We start from the raw sequence: 27745 nt of genomic DNA, 5'->3' as shown, positions 1-27745 counted from the left end.
TACCAGGGACATAAGGGGACAACTCCCCTCTGCCTTGCCCACATCAGCCTGGTCTCATGCTCAGATATAAGTGATCAGGACAGCTTCAAACCCAAAAGTCATTTTATTGGTACCATACATGACTCATAAATGGCACAAACTATGGAGGGAAGGAAGAAAAAAAAAAAAAAGGAAAAAAAAAAAGGAAACAAAAAGGCATTACAGTGTGCCCATGGCAGTGAGGGCTCTGCACCCTCCACAGCAGCCATGCAGCATGGCATGGAGAATCGTACCTTAATTGTGATGCAGAGCCCCCCTCCCTGCCACACTGGGCTCCCACCCCTGCCTGCAAAGGGGCTGCAGGGACCCCTGTGCCTGGGGGTCTGAGGGGCCGAGCCCTCCAGCTCCTGCCTGCCCATGGAGGGGCCCAGGAGCCAACACAGGCATGTCTCCAGAGGTCTTCAGCTTGAGATCACACCAGGGCTGACTCAAGGCTCTGTCTCCCTGCCCCAGCACAGGGACAGCAGAAGGAGAGGACACACCCCATCTCAGCAACCTCCTGCAGTCTCACTCAGAGTGGGCAAAGTATGGGGTGCCAGTAGCACCCCTGCAGCAGCCAGAGCCCTGGGCATAGGCAGGCCCTAAGTGACACCTGCCAGCCCCAAGCCCCATGGGGCAGTGGGACACAGACTGTGGGATCCCCAGCAGGGAACTGGGGGTGTCTGACAGAGAGAATGGAGTGCACTCCTCACTCCCCCAAACTTCAGGGCTGCTCTGCCTGCCCCAGGCTCCCTTATGCACGCAGACAGACACACAGACCTCTCGCACACACACTCTTACACACACTTATACCCCCACTAGGGCAGTCCCCTCCCACAGCAGCACTTGCTGCAACCCCACCATGGGGCATGCCAGGGGGTTCTCACAGGCAGCCCAGACTCCCATCTTCCCCCAAAACCCCACTCCAAGGCTGCTGGGGTGAACTGGTTAGTTAGCACAAACACCCTCCCCCGGCACCTCCCATCTTCTCCTTGGAAAAAGCCTTGGAAGGGATTATTTTTTTTCTCTTTTTTTTTTTTTAAACCAAAAAAAACCCCCAAAAATTATTATTTTTTTCATCGTTTCCCCTAACATCAATGGAGGCACCTGCTCTAGTGATAACACATTGAAAGAACAGTATCGTACACACTGTCTACAGCGCGGAAATGTACAAGCACGAGGTACACAAACCCGAGGGGGGGAGCAGGGACAACAGCACACAAGATTTACATTGAGAAGAGAGGCGGGGAGCTGCTCCCCCCGGCCTCTGGAGGGATTAGAAAGGAAGTCTGCAAAGTCTCTCCTTGGTTTGAAGCTCTCCGAACTGGATATAAAATGAGACTTCCAAGAGAAGAAGCCTGTACAAAAGTCAGGACAGGGTGAAAGGGTTCAGGACAGGAGGGGGGGAATGGGCAAGGGGGCTGAGGGGGTATTTTCCCATTTTTTTTTTCTTTCTCTTTTTTAATCTTACAATTTAATAATATTATTTTTTTTCTTAAAAAAAGACAAAAGTAGGAGGTACCAGGAGCCAGGGGTTGCAAAGGGGCCCCAGGCAGACTCACGCAGGGTGGAGGGAAACACAGGGGCTGCAGGCAGGGAACAAGGGCACCAGCTGCTCCAGCAGAGCCGCAGGTCCTCCGTGCCTCCCCAGCCCCCCACCACGCACTTCCTATATACAAGAGTCCCCCCATGGCTGTGCTGCGCCCTCGCTCCGGGGAGCGAGGGGAAGGGGAAGGTGCAGGAGAGTGGGAAAATGCGACGGGGCCCTATCCTCAACACCATCCCAGCACTGCAAGATCTGACCCTGGCAGGAGGAAGCTCCGTGGCAGAGCCCGAGGCACAGGGAAGGCTTTTCATCACTGCCCCTCCCAACCAGCCCCACCTTGGACAGGGGATGTGCAACCCCACTGCAAGTGGCTGCTCAGCAAACACCAACCACAGGGCCCAGGGAGAAGGAGGGTCTCTACGCTGTGCCAGACCCCAACACATGGCATCTGGTAACACTAGACGCTGCCAACACCTCCCCACTAATTCCCCCTCACTCGGCAGGGAGGGGTTGGGCATGTTGGGACAGGGATGAGAAGCTCTCTGGGCAAGAAGCAGAAAAGAAGAGTGGAGGGGGAATAATGAAGCTACAGCCCCGGAAACCCACCCCTGCCCTGGGGTCCGTCAGGGAGGCAGGCGTGGGGGTGCGGGGAGGCGGAAGGGGTTGACGGCTGGGGGCTGCCTGCCTGGAGCGCACCCCGGGCCATGCACCCCATCTTTCGTGTGGCGCTGATCCGCCCCCGGTACCTCGCTGCTTCCCAGTCACTCTCCATTGCAAATGTACAGGTAGATTGGTTGGGACTGAGTCCACGGGGCGGCGGGGGGGCCGTTACTGCGACGCCTGCGACGTGGGGTTCTCTGACTTGCTCTCCTGGCTGGAGGGAGGTTTGCTGTTCCAGGGGCTGTTGGCCCCCAGCGCCGGCGAGTTGTTGAAGCTGTCCTCGTCGTCGATGCCGTTGGCGGCGTCAAACTGCGTGTTCTCCAGCCGGGTGATGAGGCGCTCATCCTCGTCCCCAAACTCCCCCCCCATCAGCGTGGGCTCGCCTACCACCATCACATCCTGAAAGGGGAGATGGTCCCGAAACATAATCGAGGTGGGGGGAGCCTGGGCCGCTAGACCCCCCTCTCACCAGCGCAGCCCCATTCCCCAGCTATAGGGCCACTTCCTCACCTCCACTGCAGAACCTGAGCTTGGGCACTGAGTGGGGCAAACACATCCTCACTCCCTTGCAGGAGAGCAAAGGGACTCAGGGAAGGCAGCTGGGACATCCCCTCTTTCTTTTCCCCACCACATGGGAAGAACTGGGGTGGCTCAAATAGGCAGTCCCTGGGGGTCTCCCCCTAGCAGCTCCCAGGGGCAGGGGCAGAGAACCCTTCCCTCCACCCCAGAGCAGGAAGAGAGAATGGAAACGGGATGCTTACAGGTACCTGACTGGACAGGGCAAAGGTGCTGGCTGGGCTCTTCTTCTTGCTGTTGCTGTTGTTGGTGTTTCCCCCACCAGAGCTCATGGTGCTGCCCCCAGACATCTTCCTTTTCCGGCGCTTGCTGGGCTGCTGCCGTGCTGGCTCGGCTGGTGAAGGATGTAGACATACATGGTCAGTCCCAACAAGAGGAAGCTGGTGCCCCCTAGGCCCTTTTATGCAAACCCTACTTCTTCAAGGAACACGTTTCTCCCTCCAGGCTGTATCACCACCCTCCTCACCTCCACAGCTCTGCTGTCCTCCCAGACCAGAGGACAGGTGAGGGGGCAGGAACATTTCCATCCCGGCTTTGCTTTCCACTAGCAGCTGGCAGCCCCGAGACAGGGAGCACTGGCTGCCTGCAGCCCTGCTCTGCCCCACTGGGAAGGCAGACCAGCATTGAAGGAAGCCAAATGCCTGGTTCACCACCCCCAGCCTTATGAAACAAAGCCAAGAACAGCTCTGGGGCTGGGAGAAGCCTGCACTGAGGGCAGAGCCTGAGCAGGCAGTCCCAGAAGGCAGCACAGCAGGCAGTGTGAGACTCACCAGGAGGAGCGACCATCCGCTGCCACTTCTGGAAGAGGCAAGTCTTGAGGCAGTCCCGGGGACTGAGGCTGTAGGTCTTGTGCCGTGACATGAGCTCCTGCATTGGTTCTAGGATTACACAGAGCTGCAGAGAGCAGAGAGACTCTGGGTTAGATTACAATGCTCTGTGCCTCAGCAAAATGGAGACCCCATAACCCTAACCCTACACCTCTACAGGCAGGCATCTGTGCTGCAACCACCCAAGCCATGCCATTAGTTTGTGGGATTTGGCAGACCCACTGCCCCATAGCTCTCTACAGCTCCTCTGCAAGATCCCTTTCGCAAAGCCAGCCTTGCAGCCTACCCACACCCCAGGGCAGCCAGGCATCAGGCAGCTGAGAGCACAAGACATGGCACAGATGCAACCCCCCCTCTCCTCGCACACTTACTCGGAGGTAGTTGAGTGTGGAGTTTGAGAGCCCACAGCGTGTGATGTTCTTGGATAACTGGTCCAGCATCTGGGGATCCTGTGCCTAGGAGTGAGAGGGACAGAAGGCTCAGCTGCATCCAGGCTGGGAGCAGCCCTCCCATGCCCTGGCCTGTGATGCAGGACTGAGTTGAGGTCCTCCACCTGCAGAGCAGCCTGAGGAGCTCAGCAGCCCTGTGTCGTTCATGTCCAGGGGAGCTCGTGGAGCTGTACTCACATGCATGGCAAGGATGCTGCGGGGAATAAGCTCTCGATGCTGGCGGATGCTGAAATGCCACGTCTTTATCCTCATCATGTCATCAAACATGAACTCCAGGTAGAGCCGCCCCTCCACACACACCTGGGTGGGCAGGGCACAGGGTCAGGCACAGGCTGCCCCAGCTTCCCCCAGCCCAGACCCCTGGGAACCCACTGCTGCACACTGGAACACACAGTGGCTTGCCTCTTTCTCTCACAGAAGACATACCCACGAGCCCAAAATGCACAGCCTTGTGGGACTACCCACGTGGGGGTAGCCACCAAGAGGGCACAAAAAACCAAGACAGGAGGGCAGCAGAAGCTGCGGGTGCTGGCAGTACCTGGGTGAACATGGGCTTGCCGTGCTGAGTGACCATGGTGCACTGGTCACAGTCCAGTGAGACAAAGTTGTTGTGGAAGGATTCCTTGGGGTGCTTGAGCACGTAGTACAGCTCTGTGGCTCCCCCTTCAAAGATGCTGCGGAAGTAACGGGGAATCAGAGTCCGGCCAATCGCTGCAGCAGGAGAAAGAGGAAAATAAGGTCAGTAAATCCAGCTCATCCGGATGTTCCTTGGAATGTACATGAAGAGGGTCCCCCCAAACCTTCTGGCTGGAAGTAGCTAAGCTGTGACACCCTACCCACATCCCCCATAGCACACAACTGTCTCCTGCTGAAGGGCAATGCCTTTAGGAAGCTGGTACTCACTGTATCTCTTTGGTCCATCCTCCAAGCAGAAAGTGATTGTTAACATGGCGTCATCCTCAAAGAACTCTGTGGTAAAGGCATCCCACCACAGATTGTCACATTCCTGGGGATGGCAGAGAGATGCTAAGTTATGGGGAGGAGAGACAGACAGACAGACAGACACTGGCTGCCAGGCACAGCAGCCATGTGCTCAACTCAGGGAAGAGTAGGCTCCGAGCTGAGTGCTCAGATTGGGGTGACAAGCCCTGTCCCACAGCCACATGTGGGAGAAGGCAGTGGGGGCCCCCTCTGCCAAAATACTGCCCTGGCCAACCCTCCCCCTCCCAGCTGCCTACCTCTGTCCAGTTCTGCAGCCGCTTGTTGAGCTCAAATATCCTGTAGTCGGTCTGGTTCCCGTACGGCGTGTGCCTCCTGCCCAGAGAGCACAGCAAGCCATCAGAGGGGAAGGCAGCATAGGGTGTGGAGGGGTCCTGGGCCCACAGGGGGAACACATACAGCCCCTCCAGGGCTGGCAGAGTCTGAGCAATCCTCCCAAAAGTGCCAGCCAGCCAGCATGCTGGCCCTGCTGAGGCACCCCCACCACAGGAATGAGCTCCCCCCAAGAGGGTCCACACCAGCCCTTCATGCTTACCCGATTCCAGGCTCCAGGTACGTCGGTGGGTACATAGGAGTAGGTCTAGCAGTGGAAAGAGATGCAGGCACGTCAGCGCTAGCAGGGATCTCCCTGCTCACCACAGCTCCTAGTTCCCTGGCTACAGCAGGCAGTCAGGCTCACTGGAGCTGAGTGACTCCCCACAGCGCAGACTGTACTCTGGATACCAATATTTGATAACCCCATGGGGCGAGCTGTAGCCCAAAACTGGGCTCTGATCCCACAACATTGGCTCCTCCACCCCTGCGACCTAGCCAACTGCTCCTTGGGGACATATCCAGCTCCTCTGCAGCAGTGACTGGTGCCAGGCAGGACTGACATTGAAGAAGGGGCTGTTTTGGCAGGAGCTGGGAGGGCTCCCTGTCATTCCAGGGGCTTGGTCAGGCAAAGGGCTTGGCCTGACAGAGCTCAGGACATGGAGGCTTCCTTCATTCCAAATATCACTCATTCTCAACCCACTATCATCTGTGCCTGCTCCAATTCCCTCTTTGCTCTTGTGCTAACTGAACTCCATGCACTTCAGTCTCTGTTTGCTGCTGGGAAGCACAACACAGAGACCCTGGGGTGCAAACTGCAGAGTGTCCTCAACATTGCAGACCCCTCCCTGGGCCCCAGCTCACCCCACATCTCGATCCAGCATGGTGCCTGGGTGGAAGGGGGGGAAGGCGTTGCCGTTCGGGGGCTCCTTTGGCGAGTACAGCTTGAATGACTTAGAGGAACAGCCTGGAGAGAGAGAGAGGGAGAGAGAGGGGACATGGGTCAGTCAGGGGCACCCTGCGAGGAGAGACACACTGCCGCTGCTGGAGGAGGAGGAGGAGGAAGGATGCACTCCATCAGCACAGCCCCATCCCTCCTCTGCTTCCCTCCAGATGTCAGCCTACTCCCTTCATCCCACACACAGCTCCAGGCCTCCCCTGTGAAGGATGGAACTCACAGGGTCAAGGCTGAGCTCTCAGGATCAGCAGTCAGAGGGGCCCAACCGCATCCCAAGGGTTTCTCACTGGTACCCAAAGTTTGTCAGTTCTCAGCTGGCTGGGCTCTGGGGATGTGCCCGAGGGGGACAGTCCAGCTGGTGAGCCTGAAGAGGGGCTGGCTGGGCCCTAGCCCTCCCTCCCACACTGCTCCTAATCCCACTGACCCGACCCACCCAGGAATCACACAGGATCTTTTTGCTGACCTTTCTATCGTCATGGTGACGGGTGAATAATTGCCCAGAGGGATGGATGGCGGGTCCCCAGGCAGCCACCATCTGCCGCTCAGGCAGGCCAGTGGACACCCGGATCCAGGCAGACAGAGAGATCCCACACACCAGCCCCCAGCTGTGATCAAACCACCCCAAAGCCTCACTGCCTACCACAGCACCAGGGCAAAGGACAAAGAGCCCAGAGAGGGGCATGGGGTGTGATAGGGTCTGCAACGGAGCACACGATGTGTGAAACCAGCACACATCCTGAAAGCAACCTGGGGATCCCCAGATCTGCCAATAGAAGACATTAGGTATGCTGGGCAGAGCCAGCCCCATCCAGGCTCCTTAGGGTCAGCCAGGGGCTCCCACACTCACCAGCCCACTGCCGCTACAAGGGCAGGTTCCCGGGAGTAGTGGCTGCCAGCACCGCTCCTGAGCCCCGCGGGGGCTGGCAGGACCCGGCACGCTGCGCCAGGATGCTGCTGAGGCACGCGGCTCCCTCCCTGCCGGCAGGCAGGCGGGCAGACGGGCTGACCTGGATGGGGCGCAGCAGTGGGCGAGCTGCCAGGCAGCTCCGGCTCCACCGGCTCAGCCGGCCCTGCCGAGCACAGACACGTCTCCCCCGTCCTGCCGCAGGCGGGGGCCCTGGAGCCGGCCGTGCTACCACTGCAGCCGGGGCCAAGGAGGGATCCCCATTGGGCTGCCCGCCCGCACACAGCCCTGGGATGGGCACTTCCCAACGCGCAGCAACTGACAGGATTGCCACCCAGTACTGCAGAAAGCAAACCCAGCAGCGGAGAGAAGTGTCCCAGAGGCACCAGACACACCACTGGCCCTCTGGGCTCCACAGCCATGCTGTGCAAAAGGGTGCCAGGACAGGATCGGAGCAGCAGCTCGACCATGATGGATACAGGAGGGGAGTAAAAAGCACCAGAGTCAAGGAAAGCAGTGCCACCTGCACAGGGACCCAAGATGTCCAGCTTGTTGCAACAAAGAGCTCATTAGCCAACAGAGGTGAATAACCAAGGCATCACCTTCACCCCTGCCGAGCCACCTGGGACCCCAAGTCAGCAGTCACAGGGACTGCACACACTGCTGGGCAAGGGCTGGTCAAAAATAGAAGGGGTCGCCTCCCGAGCATGAAATCCAACTTGCAACGGGGGAAATGCGTGTTTTACTTCTTGATTTTCTTGGGGCCTTTTCACCATGTTTCCCCACAGCAGCTGAAGCCAGCTTCTCTCCAGCACTCACCAGGATCTACCAGTCCTGTGGGGCTGGAACCAGCCCAGCCACCGTGGCTCACTGTTCCCACTCCTGCCCGCCTGCAGTGAGGATAAGTGGGACATGGCACAATTTCTCATATGGCTGCTAACAATGTCAGCCCCTGGCTCTTACTGAATGTTTTCATAGATAAAACAATTTTTAATAGGGAGTTCAGTGCTGGTCAGTTGCTGCTGCAGAGGAGTTTTTGCTTTCTGCTTTATCCACATCAATTTGTGCCTAACAGACAATAATTCACCCCAAACTGTACTAGAAACACAGCATTTCTATTTCCTCCATTCCATGTTGTTATACAACATGACACTGAAGCGTGTTCAGCACATAGGAAACTTCCCAAAACTCCCAAACTTCTGTTGAAAACAAACCAATTCATTAGGCAGAGACAGCAGTGGCTGATGCACTGCTTGTTTCTGGTCATCATGTCCTGAGGGGCAGAAAAAAATCAGATCCAGCAGGTCTCATCCTTCGATTCTTTGTTTTTATTCACTGATGAGACATGGGAAGACTAAATTCCGAAGGCTTCTTGCTATCCTCAGTCCACATCTTGTTTTTCAGAGTGCAGGGAAGGTGTCCTGGTGTGGTGAGACCAGGGAGACATCCATCCATTGTGCTTCTCATGCTCTTCCCTAGCTCCTTGCTGCTGGAGATGGGACAGAAGACAAGCCAGGCCATCACTTCTACCCAAGCCTCCATTTCCACTCTGGGCTTTTCCCAACAGGTTAATATGGAGACACCCTGCTTTTCGAGCTCTGAGTGACCTGTGCCAGGATCTAGAGGAGTGGAGAGAAGCCTGTTATGGGACCTTAGCAAGACTGGCATCCTGACCAAGTATTATTTTTAATGCAGCGTAAAAAGGCTCACTGGATTCAGTGGTTTGAAATTACACTAACAACAGCCTTAGGATTTGATACAAGCTGTCCAAACTCTATATTCACTGTAGACACACTACACACATTACATGAAGTAACACAATTACTTTACAGCAGCAGGAACACCAACTTTTACTCACACACAGGCCATGCTGTCTGGTCCAGGACATCCCTCCATCACCACCTATCTCCTTCATACTGCCCCAGCTGCCTGCAAGCCCTGTCCAGCCAGGTGCAGTGACACAGACACGCAGAATGTGGCCTGTCCCAAGCGCCTGGCCCTAGCTGCTGTTTCGGCATGCTCCTGCTCTGCCTCCTGCTGTGAGCACAGGACCTGGGCAGGCATGGTGATGCAGGCAGGCTTGGTGCAAACAGGGATGCTGCCTGGTGGCTGTGCATGCAATGCCCCTGTGGAACATGAGGGAACAGGAGATGCTTCCTGTGGCCGCTCACAGGTGCTGGCCCAGTGACACAAAAACATTCAGCAAGGGAAAAAATCAGGCTGACACTGCAGCTGGTGAGCTACCGGCCCAGGCAGGTCTGGGCAAACAGCACAGTGCTCGTGGCCAGGTGGGAGGCTCCATGGCTCCTCCTCAGTGTGGAGGTGCAGGAGAAGGGAACCCCGGGAAGGGATCTCACAGCTCAGCATCCTCGGCCAAGGCCAGGTCCACAGACCGGCTGGAAAAGCATGGGCAAGTAAACAGCTACAGGTGGGCAACCGCCCAGGGAACAGAAGGCAGGTGCTCTGCCCATGACTCATATACAGCCCAGCACTGCCCAACCTTCCACATGCCTTCTCCTCTGCTGTTCCTGCTTGTGAACTATCAGCCATTCTGGTCTACTGTCTGGTGGGTTTGCTGGAGCAGGAATGAGTCACATCCTAGCCAAGCTCACAGAGTTGGGGAACATCAGATTTCCCAAGGCACCAAAAGCATGGTGGACACCTCACAGAGCCAACACAGCCAGGAGACAGCACAGTACTGTGAGCTGAAATCAGCACCTTGGAGCTGCCTGCCTGGGCACGGGACATGGAAACCAGGGAGAAAAGTCCTGCCTGAACTCCCATAACTTCAGTTCACCATCAAAGAGCAAAGAACTGCTGAGGACAAAGGCAAAGCAGCATCATCTTGTTCCTCCTAGACCTGTAACTGCTGGCAGTAATTGGTGCCCCCCCTACCAGACAGGAGCCACCCCCGTGTGGGCAACCAGTGTGCTCTCTGTGTAAGCAGCAAAGCTCACCAACAAGGCAGAGGCTAAAAACATAAATTATGAAAAAAAATGAAGGAGTGAAGCATGAAATATGCTGCAGGGTTACAGTTCAGCCAGGGAGCGTCCTGCTCCTCCCAGCAGCCCGGGAAGAAGAGAGGCCAGCCTCTGCTAAAAGCAGCTGGGCCGGTGCTTCCCGGCTGCCTAACGAGGCTTTAAAGGGTAAATAGCGAGGCTTTAAAGGGTAAATAGCGGCATTGTTTCGCAGGGCTGCCTCGATGGGGTGTGGGCGCCCTGATAGGGGAAGAAATACATCTTCCTAGGCCAGTACCGCTTGCATGAGGGTGGTATCTGGGACTGGGTGCAGGGCAGCGTCTCAAATAATTCATGGGGTTTTGCCCAGTGACAGTGCCTGATGTCCGGGAAGTTGGCAGGGCTGGGAGGCAAACACGAAGTATTCAGAGTGACTGGGACAGGCAGAGGCACATGGAGCAGACCATGGTCTGCCACCACAAGCCTGCCATCACCTCTTCTTTCTCCTTTTCTTTGGAATAGAGGGGATTGGGAAGAGGCCAGTTGCAAACTCCAATGCCATTGTTAAGCCCACAGGAGCCTAGGGGGAACCCACCAAGACACAGCCTGAGACATTATCAGTGAAAATATCAATTTGCAGAAACCCCAATTGCTTTAAAAATGCACAACTGGTGAAGTTGAAGCTCCCACGAGGCTGAGCTCTCCAAGGAAGAGGAGATACTACTTTTGGAGGAGACCATGTGCTACGGACTCAGTGGCATCCAGAGGCTGACCTCAGCCAGGACACTGCCTGGCTCTGACCTGTCAAAGGCAAAACCTCCATCGCCACCTGCATGCAGGGATTACTCTCTCTTTTCCCAAGCTGCACATCTGAGCCATCCACAGAGCTTATGTGGACCACAAGCTGCCTCCCTGCCCACACCACACCATGTGCATGATGTCTCAGCCCCAGGTCAAATCCTGCAACATTAGTGCAAAAGTCCGGCACAGCAGCACACAAAGCATCTGAACCCAAAGGTGCTCTTCTCTGCACACAAGGTCACAAATTTAAGGGGACAGCCAGAGAAGGGATAATTACCTGCAGCTAATTATTACAAAGTGACAATCTTGATGTAGGCTGCAAAGCAGTGCTATCTGAAAGCATCAGGTGAAGAGAACATGTCCGAGATGTGGATTTGCAGGTCAGGGCTCAGCCTCCCACAGCCCCAACTCCGCCAGGGTCTAGAGTCTCCCAGGAAGGCATCCTCTGGAGCTGGACATTCAGGTGGGGCCCCAGGGAACTGCACTGCCCTGCAGTACCTAGGGACAACAGGAGTCTCCCCTTTCCAATTTTCTTCCTCAGATGATTCAGACACGTAGACAGGGAATTCTCCAGGAGGGAAAAAGGGAGAAAAGCACACCCTGACAATTGCAAAACAGCCAGAAAATTGAATCACGTTCACGGCTGCAAGCCCCAGATGCAATCCCACAGATAACCCAGTTTCAGCTCCACTACTATCAACTTATCACGAGGCAGTCATTTCCTGCAACTCTCAGGGAAATATCCCACTGTCCCTAATTACTCCTTTCAGTTCACTGTCTCAAAGATGATCCATAATCAAACGCTGTCGGTTTCAGCCCCAGAAACGCACCTTTCAAATTTTCAGACACTTTCCCTCTCTCCCAGACCCCTTCACCCTGGGGTCCTGACACTCTGCAGTGACCAGGCTGACATCCCTCCTGCAGCACACATCGGCACAGCACTGGCAAACAATGTCATGTGGGAACCATGGGGATGGAAAAAAACCCCTGTCAGCATACCTAGAATAAAAGCCTCCTGACAAACTAGGATTTTCATCATCAAAGGTTCGCTAGGCTCTGCGGCAACACAGAATAATTCAGTTACAGCTAACCATGCCTACGGCCCTGCAGAACATGAAGCCAACATCCCTGCTCACAGCTGCTGGTCTGCCACGCACATGGTGGAGCAAAACTACACAGCTCTGCATGGTATTGTGGGGCTTGTTGCTCAGGGCAGCCCTCCACAGAGACAAGACTTGACCAGGAGAGCAGGAGCTGAGAGCCACAGTTCAGGGAAGTGACAGCAAGAGGCTGAGGTCTGTGCTTACACTGAGAGAGGGGGATCCACAGTGATCCTCCAGGACCCCCAGCACTGCTGCCTCGGAGCACAGGAGGCTGTCAGCCCCCACGTGGCGCATGGAGATTCGCGATCCCGGGATGCAATGCTCCCCTCGCTCCCTGCCGCTGCCAGGCGCCGAGAGCTGCACGCTGGGACGCGTAGTCTCCCGAGACGGCGGCCCTGCCGCCGCCGGCCGCCTTGCTCCATGTTGCCTCCTAGGTGGAGCCCCGCAGCCCTGGCAGCCGGCCAAACGCCCGCTCCGGAGGGGGGAAAAAAGCTGGATAACTCCCGCGGCGAGGATCCAGCTGGCCTCGCTGGGGCAGCATGCGCCCAGGGGCAAACCATGACCCTGGTGTGCAGCGCCTGCCACAAGGTCTGGACCGCTCACAGATGCCCATGGAGAGGAGGGACAGTGCGAGCATGGCGGGAACCTCCTCGGTGCCGCTTACAAAGCACCTCCATTGCTTCTTCGAGCTGCCAGGGCAAGCCTCTGCCCTCCTGCTCAGGCAGAACTTCTCTCTTCTCAGTACTTGGTTAAAAGGCAACATGGGAGTTACTGAACAAGGGACAAGCAGGCTGCCAGCAGCACTGGCGACAGAGCAAATGCAGTGGTTGCAGGACTCCCACCTCTAAACAGGCAGCACATGCTGCCACTGGTGTCAGGCCTTTGGACATCCAGTGCAGGACGGGGCCAAAACCCCAGGAAGCAAAAGGACACGGTATGGTCAAGCACACCTGCCCAGTGCTCCTGAAGGCACGAGGAACCCAGCCCCAGGGAAACCCTCTTACCCCAGCATCCCTGGTTACAACTCCACCCGACACAACAGCAACCCACGGGGCAGCAAACCTCATTGCGGCAAGCATGACAACCCACAAACACACACACACAGCAAACAAGAGCAGGAGCACTCTGTCCCCAGATCACTCAGAGGATGGGAGGTTTCCAAGGGAGAGGGCCAGGAGAAGTGCTATCCTGCTCTGCCACCACATAGGACTTTAGGTTTGTATCGTTAATGGACATGTGAAGCTCATACCAGTGCAGAGCTGCAAGCACATGAAAGAGGGCACACTGAGAGAGACCACTCTAGGCCAAGCACTGCTGCCACCCTGCCAGCTGTGGAACAGGAATGGAGTCCTGGGACTGGACTGGTCCATATCATCCTCTGCTCCTACATCCTGAAGAGCTGGTCAAGCTCAGGACCTCCAGCTATCGCTGCTCTCTGAAAAGAAACTGAAAGAGGCTCCAGCTCCCCAGCCTAGGGAACCTTTGCTTCAACTGAACCTGTGGCTTTTCACTGCCCTTTTCCTATTTTGCATGGATTGTGACCTGCTCCTGGTGAGGAGAAAAGTCACCTAACGAGAGCAAAACCTTTGTGTCACCAAACCTGCCAGCACCAGCCTGTACCCCTTGGATCACAAGTTTTCCACTTTGAGGCAACACAACTTTATGTCATTCTGCTCAGCACTGAGCACCTACTCAGTCTTCAAGGGGTGCTTAGATCACAAACCTGGGATTTCTACAGCATCATGAGTAGAAAGACCATATTCAGTTCAAACCATAATCCCCCCACAATGAGAACACTCCAAAACCTAAGGCTTTAAAGGAACAAGGACACTGATATTTACCCATACTTGCAACAGAAGCAGTAAGAGCTGATACCTGACCAGCACTGGAGGAGTCGCTGCAAAACTGCTCAGACAAGGTACTATCGAAAGCACGTGGAGAACAACTGGGAAGACCCTGGGAAAGGGTATTTGCTCCCACACCTGCCTGGCCCAGCCTCGAGCAGGCTCAGACCCTCCTGGTGAGAAGAAAGCAGGTGACAGTTTGCAGTGTGGGTAAGTGCATACTGTGTGCCCCAGAAGGTGACTCCCTGTTAGACCCCACAGCCTTGGAAGCCTTTGCTCACACCTCACCCTGAGAGTGGCTGACACCTCTGGTTTTGGCTCCTGCTGCAGCACTGGCTTTGGCTAGGGACAGCAGTTGCTCAGCAGGTTCCTGCCATGGTGCCTGCCAGCTAAGGCTGCAGGGATGGGACTGGGGGCTGCCCAAGCCAAGGAAGCCCCAGTAGTGCTTATCACCCATCCCTAGTGGGAGGGCTGGCAAGGACTACTAGGCTAGACACCCGAGATCAGGGCAGCCTACCACAGCAGGCTCTACCAAAGGGGCTCCAGGAAAACACCTGCCAAGCTAAGACACCCGTCCACAGCTCTGGCATGCGTGCTGACTCCTAAACTGGAGCTGCTGAGGCTTCCCCACTCCCAAGGATGCTGTGCTCACCCCCAGCTTGGTCCCCACTCCTGGCTGGCCCAGGTAAAGCCAGTGCTTTGTCTGCCAGGGAGAATGAGCCCCCTATGCCCACGGTCCTCTGAGCCTGGACACCCAGCAAGGCAGCTTGTGAAAGATGTGTGGCCCTCATGTTTTTGCACCCCTTGGACCTTTTATTCCCTTTGCACCCGTGGGAGGCCAGCGGGACCCTTTGAGCTGCGAGCAAGGATGAAGTTGCAGCAAGCAGAGAGGTGCGGCAGGCGAGCAGCCCCAAGAGCCGGGCACTGGCCCCGTAAACCCCGTGACAGCACAGGCAGGGGGACCAGGAGGGCGTGGGGCAGCTGTCAAGGGGCTTCGGCAGGGGAAGGAACCCGGAGAAGAACAAAGGGAGCTATGGGCTGGGATGGAGCAGGGCACAGCAGGGCATGGGGGCTGCTGGCAGCACCCCACCAGGCTGGAGGTGCCGCTCCAAAAGCCAATACGTGGTGGAAAGAAAGGGGAGCCAGGGGAGGGGAGGAACACCACAGGCAAGGAGGGGGAGGCAAGACATGGGAGCTGGAGGGGAGGGAACGAGCTGAGGGGCCAAAGATGCACTGAGCAGCTGGGGAGGGATGAGGAACGGGAGAACTGGGTAAGGATGGAGAGGGGAAGCCGAGGAGGGAGAGAGGAGCTGAGGACAGAGAGAGCCGGGCCGGGGGAACAGAGAGCGGGCAGGGGGCTGCCGCGGGGACCCCGGGCCGTACGGGGCCCCGGTGGGGAGCGGCGGCGCGGTGCGGCCGCGCACAACTTCGCAGACGCGGGGGCGGCGCGGGCGGGACCCCGGCCCTCACCTCCGCCGCCCGAACGGGGCCGCCACCGGGATGGGGGGGACCGGGAAACTTCCGCGGGGGGGAAGGGGGGCGCGGGGGGGCGGGGTGACTCACGGCGCGGCGGCGGGCGGGGGTCCGGCGGCGGCGCGGCGGCGGCGGGCGGGCGGCGCGGGGCCGCCGCGGGGCGGGGCGGGCGGGGCGCGGGGCGGGGCGGGGGCGCTTCCTTTGTCTGCGCCGCGGCCGGGACCACAATGGCTGCGGCGGCGGCGGCGGCAGCGGGGCCCGCTCCCCCCGCACCGGCTCCCCCGCCCCGCGCCGCCCGGGGGCCCACGGGCCAGGGGTGACGCCCGAAAGGGGGTCCCCGGAGAGCTGCCCCCCGCCCGGTGCCGGTACAGGCACTCCCCGGGATGGGAAGGAGGGAGCCGCGTCCCGCTGAGGAGCTCGGCACCAGCCGGGGCAAGGATTCTTTCCCTACTGCGAAAGTTTGAATAAAAATAGACCTTTTCCCTAGTTTGGTTTCGGGGTGTCTGAAGTTTTTTTCAAGATTTCTATTTATTTTTGAAACTTGTTTCCCTTTCTCCCAGTTTCAGACGAGAAAAGAAAAATACAACCGGTTTGTTTGGGAGGGGGGGATGAAAAATAAAATGTTCCAGTCTGCAATTGCCATCATACCCCCAGGGTCTCCTTTTCCTTGATAAAACTGCAACCTCTTCCAGCTAGGAGATTTTAGAAAAAATTCCATTATGAAAATTTGTTATAAAAAAAATTTCCATTTTTCCCATTCCCCTTTCACCCCACATCTGCCCCTTGCAGCTTCTGGTCCTGCCCTGGCAAGTCAGACTGGCACAGACCTCTGCAGCCCAGCCGGCAAGCCCAGGGGCTCAGTGCATGCACACAGACACACACACACACACACACACACGTGTGCTGGTACAGCTCACCGTGCACACATGGGCTGCTGTTCACCCCGATGGGCTGGCATGCACTTGCATGCCTTCCCAAAGGCCTCCCGGCACAGCCCCGGCTGGGTGTGCACCCGTGCCTGGGGCATGCACACCCTCCCACGTCCCCCTGCTTGCAGGGCCAGGCCCGCACCTCATCCCCTCCCCAAGCCTTGGAGTAAGGCAGGTACAACCAGTTGGATCCTGCCAAGCACACTTGCTTCCCCCCACCCCCCCTCCACCCAACAGAGCAGGCACGGTTGGTGCAAAACCTCATCCATGAGGTTTTGGGGGCTTCCTCCCCTCCATGCTTGCGCACCCCCAAAGCCCTGCATCTGAACAGTGGGGGCAGCCTCCTGCTCCCCAAGCATGTCGCTGTCTGGGACCAGCACTGAAGACGGACAGGCAGCATCCCTTCACTCCTGTCCCCCAAACTCATCGGCTGAGTAGGCTCCAACACTGTCCTGCTCCACACTGCACCACCACGATTTCCCCTTCCTCTTGCAGGCTACCCTCAAAGTATCATTTTCCACAGCGACATGGCTAAATAGACCAAAACTCTTTGCAAACCCCAGATTTACAGAGAGAAAAACTAAGTGTAAACCTAAAAACCTCTGTGACATGCTACTCTGTGAAAGGCACGTGCAGCTGGAGGTACCCATGCTCTCAGTGCCTTGATAACTGGGCACAGGGATGCTGTGAGTGCCCCAGCACACCAGCCCTTCACTGCCTTGTCCTCTTGCCAACCCAAATCTTGTGGCACTGGGTGAGAAGGGGCTGCAGTATGCTGACCCCCACCATCATTAGGCCAAAAGTGCTGGCTACAATGCTGGTGACAGCTATGGGATGGTACAGCCCTCCTGGCCAAGACTGCCACTAAACGCAGTCCCACCTGCACACCATTCCCACTCCAAGGCACAAAGACACACAAGGCACAACCACCCACGAGCACTGAACACCACTGCCGCATGCACTGCTACTGCAAAAGAGTGAAAAAAAGGGGCATTTTGTCCCCATATTAGAGACTCCTAGCACCAGTGCCATGGCCAGGGGATCAGAGAGCAGCCCCCATTCATCCCCAGGCCCCGTGCATCCACAGCAAACATGCCTGGAGCAATTTATCCCGGGCTTCTCAGCAGCCCTTCCAGCCCTTCGGGACTGCTCACGTGTCCCTGCTCAGCTCTGACGACAGCGCTGGACTGGTCCACGTGGCTGCAGCAGCCCCAGCTGTTTATGGTTATAGCCGAGTTAATAATTAAATAGATGCTGGATGGAGAGCAGAAGGGCTGGATGCAGCTGGGAAGTGTGTGTGGCAGCAACGGTGTGGGGGAGCCCCTTCCTCACCAAGTGCTCATGTGAGGGGAGCACAGGGCTACCCAGTTTTCGTGGCAGGGTAATACATCCCCCAGATCACAGCCTCCACTCTCCCCCTAGCAAGGGCCCCATGCCTGCCTGGTCTTCCCAAAGTCCAGCAATGATCCAACACTGGTACAGGTCTCAGCCCAGTAACTGGCAGCAGCTTGGGAGCAGGAGTGAGTACAGGGATATATCCCAGGGAAATGGACGGGAAGAGCCCGGTGGGGACCAGGGTAGCCAGGGGATGTCCAGGTGTCTCTGATCCCTGCAGCCGTGGCTCGGTGTGTCTGCAGAGTGTGACTGAGGGATTCTAGGCAAGCAGGGCAGGAGCCAGGGCATGCTCACACTGACACCCGGCCGGGGCCCTGGCAAGCGCAGGCTTAGAGCAGGGCCGTGGACATGCGCTTACAGAAAAAATAATAATAAAAATCTGCTAGCTCTGCAAACAGCACAGCCTGCACGGGGAGACAGACTGGCCTGGCACTTCCAAACCTCATGGACTTGTCCAAAGAGCAGCCAGACCTGGGCACCATTGCACACATGCAGATGCAGCCTGCAGCACAGCATGCATCCTGGAGCCCCCTCCTTTCCAGAACACAAGAGCCAACCCCGCAAATCCTACCATCCTTCAAACAGAAATATGCTTTGTTTCCTTGTTTCTCAAGGAGGGACTTTTCTCCTCCCTAAAGCAATGTATGACCAGATAAAAAGGGAGTTCTGGAGCAGGAGGGGCCCCTGTTTTTGGCTGGAGAAGCCACAGATCCATCTCTCCAGAGGAGGTTTGGGGGAGGCTGGAAACTACATGGTGAGTCATGCCAGGCAGGCAGCAGATCCTGGGGGCTCCTGGGATTAACCCTTCAAAGCCAGAACCACTTCCAGACACCCAGAGGCAGAAATAAAGCCAAGGAAGGGGCTGGGGAAAAGCAGCCAGAGCAGGATGAAAAGTTACAGGGCCACATCCTCAGCATCCTGCATGGGACAGAGAAATCAATCTGAATATGTGAGCAGTGGACAAGCAGCAACCAAGTGCATGCATTGGTGCCTATCTGCTCCAAAACAAGACGATGTGGAGAAAGATTACAGTGGGGTGCAGAACCCCAGAGTGCATGAGGTTCATATGGGGTGTCCACCCTCACATCACAACTTGTTTGGGTGTCATGGGTCAACCTCATCACCACTGGGCTGCCCAAAGGCTCCAAGGGGAAGGTGCAGTCCACAAGGAAGCTTTGGCACATCCTGCTAGAATGGGGTTTCCCCGTGGCACCAGCACCAAAGAAATGCCCTACAGTGTTTCTGTGCTGTCCCTGAGACATCACAATGCATGTCCTGGAAGACCTCAGCCCCAGCATAGCCACCCACAGCAGTGAGCCCCAGTTCCTCTGCAGAAGCCTGGAGCCAGCCTGCCAGAGCTGCAGGGTTTTAAGGCTCCTCCAGAGCCTCCAGGTGGATTCTCTCATGTTACAACAATGGTTCTTTTACAGCCCCTTTCCTGGCCTGGGAACCCACAGCAGGGAGGGGGTGACATGCAGCATGGCTGCCCAGCCCCAGCATCCTGCGCCTGCCCTCTGTCCCCCAAGAAGACCATCTACCCTCCAAGGGTACAGGCACTGCTGCTTCAAAGACAACCAAAGCAGAATCCTCAACACCCAGCCCTGCAACTACAGGAACTCAGCCTGGTCAGAGAGCACCCTGGCCCCTAGCCCACTGTTCCCCCTGCATTCCTTCCACTCTTGTCTTCCAAGCCACAGAGGACTCTTGGCATCCATAAGAGATTTACAAAGCCAGGAGCTGCCACCCACCAAACCCCCACCCACTAATGCTGCCATCCCTCCTGGTACACACATGTCACTGTGCCCTCCCACACTAGAAGCTCCCCTGGGAGAAGATAAGGGACATCTTACAGGGCCATGGCTGTACATGGTTGACTCAAAGCAGGTAATTCCAGCAGCTGAGCCCACCCCCTGCCACCCCCCCACACAGTGCTGCTGAACACTCCAGAGCAGCACTCCGAATATAGCAGCATCAAATAGCTCCATCAATAATGCATTGCTTCTGCTTCCTCTCACTGCCGTGTTTTTGTTGCTAACATGCGTGTCCTTCCTGTTAGCAGCTGCCTCCTCCCCAACAGCTAGGCCAAGCAGGGACACGGCCACAGTGGGATGGTGATGGCAGCTCCCACAGCTCCAGGTCCGGTTCCTGCAGGGATAGACATAGAGCCCCATCTATGCCACTCGGGGGCAGCCTGGGGTTCTTGGGGGGAACCCTGCCACTTTCCAAGCCTCCCGCTGCGCATGCGCTGGCAGCGACGACTCGGCATGCCGTGGCTGCCCAAAGGATTTGGCAGGAGCACCAAGCTGGGAGGAGCACAACGACATCTCCCCAGCCTCAGTGGGGAAATGCCCCTCCACAAGGACTTTTGGCAGGCTGGCACTCCCTATACCAAGGCAGCACCCCCATTCCCAACTCCATGCAACGCCGCACCACATCAGGCTCCTCCAGCAGCTCTGCGTTGCCATCCCCGGCAGGGAGAGAGCTCCCGCTGCCGTGCTCCTGCCTGCCCCTGCCCGCAGCTGCCCCGGGCTCACCCCAGGCCCGCCCTGGGCCAGTTGTAGCAGGCAGGTCGGGGTGCCTGGACCTGCCCCCATGCCCAGCAGAGTTGCGTGCCTGCAATGCCATGAGCTGCCGTGGGCTCCTAGTAGGGAGGCAGGAGCTGGTGTAGGCAAAAGCTGGCACCCACCACCCTGCAGCTACTCACAGGCAGGGGCAGCCTCTGCCCTGAAAGGGAGACCCCCAGGCTGCACAAGACCCTAGTTGGAGGAGAATGCATGTAGCAGAGCAGAGGTTGGTGCAACTGGCTGCTATAGAATGGTCCAGCCAACACCACCAATATCCCAGCCTGGCTTGGGCTGCAATCACTCTGTAAAGGCACTTGGGCAGAAACCTGGCTGCATACACGACACCTGTCCCTTGGTCTGCAGTAGAGGACCTGAGGCTGCTACTCCTGCAGAAAGCAGGGGCCCTCCCACCCCCTTCGTGCCACCCTCTCAGCTATGGGTCCATCGTGGAGCACAGGCACCATCACCTTGGTGCAGGGTAACCTCTGCTACCTGACTGTGAGTTCTACAAAGCTGGGGCAGAGAGACACCCTGCAAAAGAGGCGCTGGACCTACATCCCACAGGGCCCCCCAAAGGAAGTGGCAGCAGAGGGGTGCGGGCAGGGTGTTATCGGTCGCCCTGTGGGCAGGGCGGGTCAGGGCTGGACAGGGGCCAGCGCCTGCCACAGCGGAGATTACGCCTCGGGTTTAACGTTCATCCCCATCCATGACCTGCCCAGGAGAGAAGGGGGTGAGCTGCACTGGGAGACTGGTCTGAGAGCTTTAGAGACTCCTGAGCCCCACCAGCATCCCTGCTCAAAACGGACATCCAACATTGGTGCACAGCCCACCTTCCTACACCCCCATGAGCATGCAGCAGTGAACCTCTCAAAAACCTGCCAAGCATCACCCCTGCTGCAGCCACCCCCAACCCTGCCCAGCAGAGACCCTGGGAGAGGGGCAGACTACTGCCACTATCCCTGCTCCAGGTGGGGCACAGGAGCCCCCTGGCAGCCCTGCCTGCTCCCCAGCACCCTCCCCCCAGCACCGGCAGGAAACCACAGCCACAGCCTGCGGGCAGCTGATAACGGTCACCCAGCCCCATCCTGCCTGCACCCCACCACCCGGGGAGCTGTCCCCACACCCACTGCTCCCCAGGCCCATCAGTGCACCCCCACCACGCACGACAGCAGCCACAGGGCCCAGTGTCACCCTGCAAAGAGCTGGGAGCTCTCGATGACAGTGCAGCTGGTGCACCAGGACACACCAACAGTTGTTGTGCATGGGTATCATGCTCCCAAGTGTCCCAGCATGTTCCTGGCACACCATGCAGACCCATGCCCCGCGTGTTCTAGCAACATGGATACAGCAGGAGAATACCAGAGCAGAGTGGGGGAGGAGAGGGTGGCATGAAATCAAGTGATCTGACCTGAAAGGGATGGGAAGGGGAGCTTGAGCAGCTTCAGCTCCTGCCCTGCCTGGAGGCATACAGCCACCCGGCCAGTGCATTCCTGGCCACAAGGGTACCTCCCTGCCCTGGAGGTCCCATCCCCCAGGGGCATCCCCTCACTCCTCAGGAAGCAGCTTTCAGAGCAGTTTGTGCTGAGCAGGTAACAACACCCCTGGAATAAACTTGGGGCCCAGCTCAAATACACAGTGCTGAACCCCCTGGCATTGGTGTGGCACTAACCCAGGCAGGATTCTCCAGGCAAATCCTGGGTGAGCTCACACTGGCCCCAAGGAGTGCTGTGATGGTGCCTCACACCAACAACAAGACCCCTGAGGAATTCCCTCACTGAGCACCAAACAGCCACAAACCCATCACAACTTTGCCACAGCATGCCAGAAGTGGGCAGGCAACACAGCACACACGGTATCAGTGTCAGGCACTTCGCTGCTGAGGGGGACAGGGCAAGTAACACGTTTCATCCAAACATCACTGGTAACATGAAGAAAGCCTGGACTAGAGCACACCAATATGCACAATGAGGCCTCAGGACCCCTACTGCTCCCCTCCTCCACAAGAGGCCCAGGGGCACCCCAAGGTGCCAGGCACCCCGGGGGTGTTTGGGAGCCAGAGACCACAGAGGTCAGGGCTGCCTGGCCCCCCCCCGCCGCGGCACTCAGCCCGCTCGCTGCCATCCCTTTCCCAGCGCATCTGTCGCAGAAGGCATGTGGCACAGCTCGGCCTCGTGACAGTGGGGGATGCACGGCGCCAGCTCGGCAAAAGGGAGGGATACAGCAACGGGCCGTGCCCTGGCTGGACATGTCCATCCCGGGACCCAAAGCATGTGCCTTGGGAAACTCTCCCTCCAGCCAGAAGGGTGCACAGGCTAGTTCTCTGCAAGGTGTCCCAGGGAAGGTGCTGACCTTGGGAAAGTTGCCTCCCTGCCATGAAGCTGGAGCCAGCCCCGCAGGGAGGGAGAACAGCTCCACTCTGCTTTGCTTCCCTCCTCCCCCCGTGCACTGACACCATCACTACAGGGGGAAAAACAATGATAATAATAAAAATAATTAAGGAAGAAAGTGCAGAGCATGCTGGGAGAGTGAGAGGTGCCCCCAGGGGTCAGGGCCCCGCTGGGGTCTGGATGCCAAGACCTGTCTGTCGGCCCTGCTCCAAGCAGCCCCGGGCACAGCACCACCAGCACCAGCACGAGCCAGCTGCTGCCCCAGCCGCTGCCACCTCCTCTCTGAGCCCATTACACTATTGCTGCTCACCTCTGAGTTGGGGAAATAGCCCCCCTCAGGCCTCCACTGGCCCCAGCAGCTCCCCATCATCCTCGGGCACAAGAGTGCACCACCCTCCCAGCGGAGCAGCCTCCCTGCTCCAAAGCTCTTGCAGAGGGGAAGAAATGAGCCGGGAAACATCTCCAGAGGGGTGCAAGAGGAGCTGCAGTGGGGCAGTATGCACCCCCAGGGATGGCAAGGAGTACATTACCCCTCTGGGAGGGCACAACTTGGAAGTGGGGCAGCCAAACCCCCCCCCCCCCCCACCCCGCCCCTGACAGCAGCTCCCAAGCAGGAAACTCCTCCAAGTTAATGCAGCCCTGAAGAGCAGCCTGGGCAGAGCGGCTCATTAAATGTTTCTGGCTGGCGGGAGGCCAGCGGCAGAGCTTGTTTTTTCTATATTCCGATAAACAGTCCGGGTAGGGGAAGGGGGAGGGGGGCGCAGGCTCTCGATGTGCCACCCAGGCCCGGCGGGGGATCGGGGGAAGACTCGGGGGGCACATGTACATTGCAGGGCAACACTGCACAGCAGCCTCGTGCCCTCCCTGCCCTGGGGCAGCGGGCAGGGGCGGCGTCGGGGGGACATAACACATGAAGCCATCCACAGGGATACTCCCAGGTGAGGGGGGACCCCACGGCTCCCCATCACGGCACCGAGGGAGGACCTCTCTCTTTGCACCCACCAATATGCCGATGGCATTCCCAGTGGCGTGGGGCCAGCTCCCGAGGAATACGACGGGGCCCCACCAATGGCCGTCACACGGCCTTTGCCCCGCCGCGGCGGGACCCCCGCCAAGGCTGCGGGGGTCGGGAGGGGTGTCGTGCCCCCGGTGCGGGGTGCCTGCGGGGCGGGTGCTGTGGTTGCTCGGCCTGGCTCGCAGGGAGGTTCACGTGACTTTCTGCTTGAGGAAGCAGCGCTCTGGCAGCTTCCAGTGGGAGATGGAGGAGGAGGAGGAGGAGGAGGAGGAGGATGGGGGAAGGGGCCGCCTGGCTTCATAGAAACACGGCGGCGAGGCGCAGGCAGCGCAGGGGCGGGGGGCCGCCGCGCAGGGGCACCCCTTCCCCACCCCGGTTATCCAGCTGCAAACCCCTCGGCAGAGGCGGCTCCGGAGGAGGCACGGGGACCGTGTGCTGTCACAGCACCCCATTGCCTCCAGCAGCCCCCCAGCATGGGGTTCTGGCCTAGCAAGAGGCACTCTCGGGACCGCAGGGATGCTGCCACGGGAACTGGGCTGAGAAGCGGCCCTGCTGCCCCGCACAGGGACCCCATGTGCCAGATGCCCAGGGAAATGGTAGAACCTTCTCCCCAGGGCCCCCCCAACTTGGCTCCCTGTCTGCTGGCCAGCACCACGGAGACCTGGTGCTGCACAAGGTTGCAGCAGTCCTCCGAGACCCCTGCCCTCCCTTGTTCCTGGCACAGCAACGTTCTGCACGCAGCAGCAGGCATTGCAGCCTGGGCAGCTGCCCCAAACCTGCCCCCAAGTCCAGGTGTGCAAATCAGTATCCCTGCGGCAGCATCCTCCTAGGTGCTGAGACCTCACCAACTCATCACACCTCCTATGTAGTCCTGCAGCCTTGCCAGCCCGCAAGCTCCAGAATTAGGAACAAGCTCTCCACCAGACACCCCACAATGGTCATGGTGGGGGGCCATACAGCATCCATGTCCACCAGCAGCATTGCCAAGCCTCTGCGGGGACACTGTGCCTCACACCTCCACGAGGAGCTGTGGCACCCCACAGACCTATTGCTCTGGCCACAGGGGTACTTTGGGGTCACTTTTCACAGCGCCACCTGCATGCCTGCCCAATGCCCCTGGAGCACTCTGTCTGTGGGGGTCCCAGTTCCAAGCTGGTACCAGCATCCATGTGCTCTTGGATCCCAGATCTCTTAGTCCAAGAGACCTCAGGATCCATGCCATAGGAACCCCAGCACCCATGCCATGGGGTTCCAATCCCACAGTCAGACCCAAGCGTCCATGCTCTACGGACTCCAGCCCTTCAGCTGGATTCCAACAGCCCGCACCATGGAGACCTCACCCCCATGGCTGGACCCAATAGCCACACCATAGTGACTAGGACTCAAGTCCCCACACCTTGCTGTCACCATAGCTTATCCCCAGCACCAGCACCATGGCCAAACCTCAGCACCTACACTGAAAAGCCCCCTGTGTTGTAGTCAGCTCCCAGCAGCCATGCCCTAGGAACCCAGCCCCATAACCAAACCCCAGCACCAATACCACAGAGACCCCAGCACCAGTGCCAGATGCCAGCACCAATGCCATGGAGACCTCAGCCCCATAGCCAGATCCCAGCACCAGTGCCATGCTCCAGGGACCGATACCATGGAGAACCCATCCCCATAGCTGGACTTCACCACCAATGCCTTAAGAGACCTCAGCATCAATGCCACGGAGACACCAAGCACCAACGCAATGGAGACCCCAACATCAACGCCACGGAGACCCCAAAACCAACGCCATGGAGACCCCAGTCCCGTAGCTGGAGATCTCAGCCCCAAAGCAGGCCAGCAACATCAATGCAGTGGGGACCCCAGCCCCATAGCCGGACCCCGGCGCCCATTCTTAGGGGACCCAGCCCCACAGCCGGACCCCAACACCAACACCATGGGACCCCAGCCCACAGCCAGACCCCGACACTCCTGGGGCTCCCATCCCGTAAGTGGCCCCCAGCTCCCCACCCAGCCCCGATGCCGCGGGGACCCCAGCCCGAGGGGCAGCCGCCGCCCCGCGCCCAGCCGCCGCGCACTCACCAGGGCATGCACAGCCCACTGACATCTTCACATGCCTGGCCCGGCCGGGGGTCGCTGCGCGCTGCCCGGGCCGCGGGGGTCTCGCATGGGCGGCGCGCCGCGGGCTCCGGCGCGGCGGGCGGCGGATAGCGCCGCGGCCAGAGGCGGGCGGGCGGGCGCGCCGCGAATCGGCGGAGCAGCGGCGGCAGCGGCAGCAGGAGCAGCGGCGGCGGGGGCGGTCGGGGCGGGGGCCGCGGCGGTGGAGCGGGAGCGGGGGCGGGGGCGACTGCGCCGGCGGCGGGCGGGTGGGGGCGCCTCTGCGCGTGCGCGGGGCGTCCCGTTTCCCCCCCGCCGCGAGCGCGTGCGTGTTGCGTGCGTGCGCGCCCCCCCGGCTCGTCGGTGTCGGCACTGCTGCGCTCGCACGCACGCGCCCCCCCTTCCATTCCCCCCTCACCGTGAGGGGCGGGGGGGTTCCCGTGTGTGACGCGGGGGTCCGCGAGGGAGGACATGAAGGGAAGGACGAAGGCTCCCCCCCTCCGCTCTGAGGAGGCTCTCGGCGCTGCCCCCTGGGGTTTGCGGCCGTCGGAGCAGGGGTAGCGCTCTCCCCAGAGCCCCGTTGGTTGGTGAGGGTTCTCAGTAACCTGAGAAAAGCAGGGGCTCCCGGGGGCAGCGCAGGGCTGAGGCTTCTGTCCCCCCTCCGGCCGGGGCTGCTCTTCCCAGGGCCTGAGAGAGACTCAAGTGGAGAGACGAGTGCTCAGGGATCCACGCCCGGGTGTCTCAGGGCAGCTCGTTGGGGTTTCCATCTGGGAGGCCGTGGGGACGAGCAGAAGACGCCGTGGCTGTTCCGCATGGAGGAGCCTGCTGAAGGCTTGTGCTTTTTGGGACCTTGCCAGTCTCCCAGCCCCGGGGCACGGGAAAGACACGGCACTGTGGAGGTGGTAGGTGGGAGGGAAGGGGCCAGCGAGGGCCGGAGGGCAGGAAGGAAGGGGGTTCGCAGCGATGCTTTGCACAGTCAGGGAGAGCGTGACCAGCGTTTGCTGTGCCTTGTGTAGCAGGGGATGGCTGAGGCTGCTAGACAGGCGGCTGGGAGCTGCTCTGGTCTGTGCTGGAGAGATGTGACAGCATCCCGCGTGAGGCTGGGGGCCAGAGAGATGCCAGGGCAGAAGGAGCAGAGTGCCATACGGACAGGGTCTCTCTGGGGGACACCTGCCCAAGAGGACCTCACCAGGGATCCTGGCCCAGCCCCACGCAGCTCTGCTCTTGCACACCGGCTGTAGGGCCAGAGCCCAGTCTGCAAAGGCAAGCACGTCCCTCTTCTGCCCTGCCAAGATGCAGCCCCAGCCCCACGATGGGAGCAGCGTCCTGGGCTGAGTAAACTGCCCCAGAGGGCCAAAGCCCTCTCTTCTCTCTGAAGGGCCAACTCCAGCCATCTGCTCCTGCCTGGTTGGGATGCACATTCCTCTTTACTGAGTGGAGTGTCCTTTAAGCGTCACATGGTTTTTGAGCTCTCCTTTTCACGCTGTGCCTATTAGCCCTGAGCAAGCTGCCCACCCTGGGTGCTGCACAGGCTGAAACTGGATGGCCCTGAGCAGCATCTGGCTATGCCTGGCCAGGGAGTGGTCACATCACAGGGAAGGGAGGGCAGCCAGGGATGTAGAATGCGCATTTTCCTTTCTGGCTGTTGTTTGTTTTTCTTGTAAACCAGCAGGAATGCCTGGTGTTGACCTGTGCCAGGAGTGCATCCCTGCTGGGGATTATACTGGGGGAGGGAGATACCTGCAGGTGGGACTCCCTATGGTGACACTCCAGGGACCCTATGTGCAAGGAATATGGTTCCACTTTACAGGCTGCACACCAGGCTAGGCTTGCTCTGTCAGAGATCAGCCTTGTTGTGCCGTAGGGTCCTGCCACACACAGGGACAGAGGGATTAGGCAGGTCACTGCATGCCCAGGATGTGCCCAAGGGAAAGGACATG

At 58.8% G+C, this 27745-nt stretch overlaps 1 protein-coding gene and 1 long non-coding RNA gene across 5 annotated transcripts; both read right to left on the bottom strand.

Annotated features, from left to right (window-relative positions):
• Positions 1-84: 84 nt before the first annotated feature.
• On the bottom strand, positions 85-26573 carry LDB1 (LIM domain binding 1). Of its 4 annotated transcripts, none has more exons than XM_059851800.1 (11): positions 26411-26573; positions 6252-6354; positions 5611-5655; positions 5315-5390; positions 4980-5082; positions 4615-4787; positions 4254-4376; positions 3999-4082; positions 3571-3694; positions 2986-3134; positions 85-2623 (listed from the first exon to the last, which is right to left on the bottom strand). In XM_059851800.1, exons 2-11 carry the CDS (start codon positions 6269-6271, stop codon positions 2393-2395), a joined length of 1128 nt encoding a protein of 375 aa, XP_059707783.1. In that variant the 5' UTR covers positions 6272-6354; positions 26411-26573; the 3' UTR covers positions 85-2392. The 4 variants fall into 4 exon arrangements, with proteins under 4 accessions (XP_059707783.1, XP_059707785.1, XP_059707786.1 ...); XM_059851802.1 differs by lacking the exon at positions 26411-26573 and adding an exon at positions 25791-25932; XM_059851803.1 differs by lacking the exon at positions 26411-26573 and adding an exon at positions 25791-25932 and having other exon boundaries at positions 2992-3134.
• Positions 8217-15485, bottom strand: LOC132330007 (uncharacterized). The gene is made up of 2 exons (XR_009487213.1): positions 9108-15485; positions 8217-8868 (listed from the first exon to the last, which is right to left on the bottom strand). It is a non-coding gene; the product is annotated as an uncharacterized LOC132330007 (long non-coding RNA).
• Positions 26574-27745: the final 1172 nt, after the last annotated feature.

Source organism: Haemorhous mexicanus, chromosome 7 (assembly GCF_027477595.1).
Source record: "Haemorhous mexicanus isolate bHaeMex1 chromosome 7, bHaeMex1.pri, whole genome shotgun sequence".
In the NCBI taxonomy this organism is placed as follows: domain Eukaryota; kingdom Metazoa; phylum Chordata; class Aves; order Passeriformes; family Fringillidae; genus Haemorhous; species Haemorhous mexicanus.
Note: the sequence above shows the minus strand (reverse complement) of the source record. Positions and strands in the feature narration are given on the sequence as shown.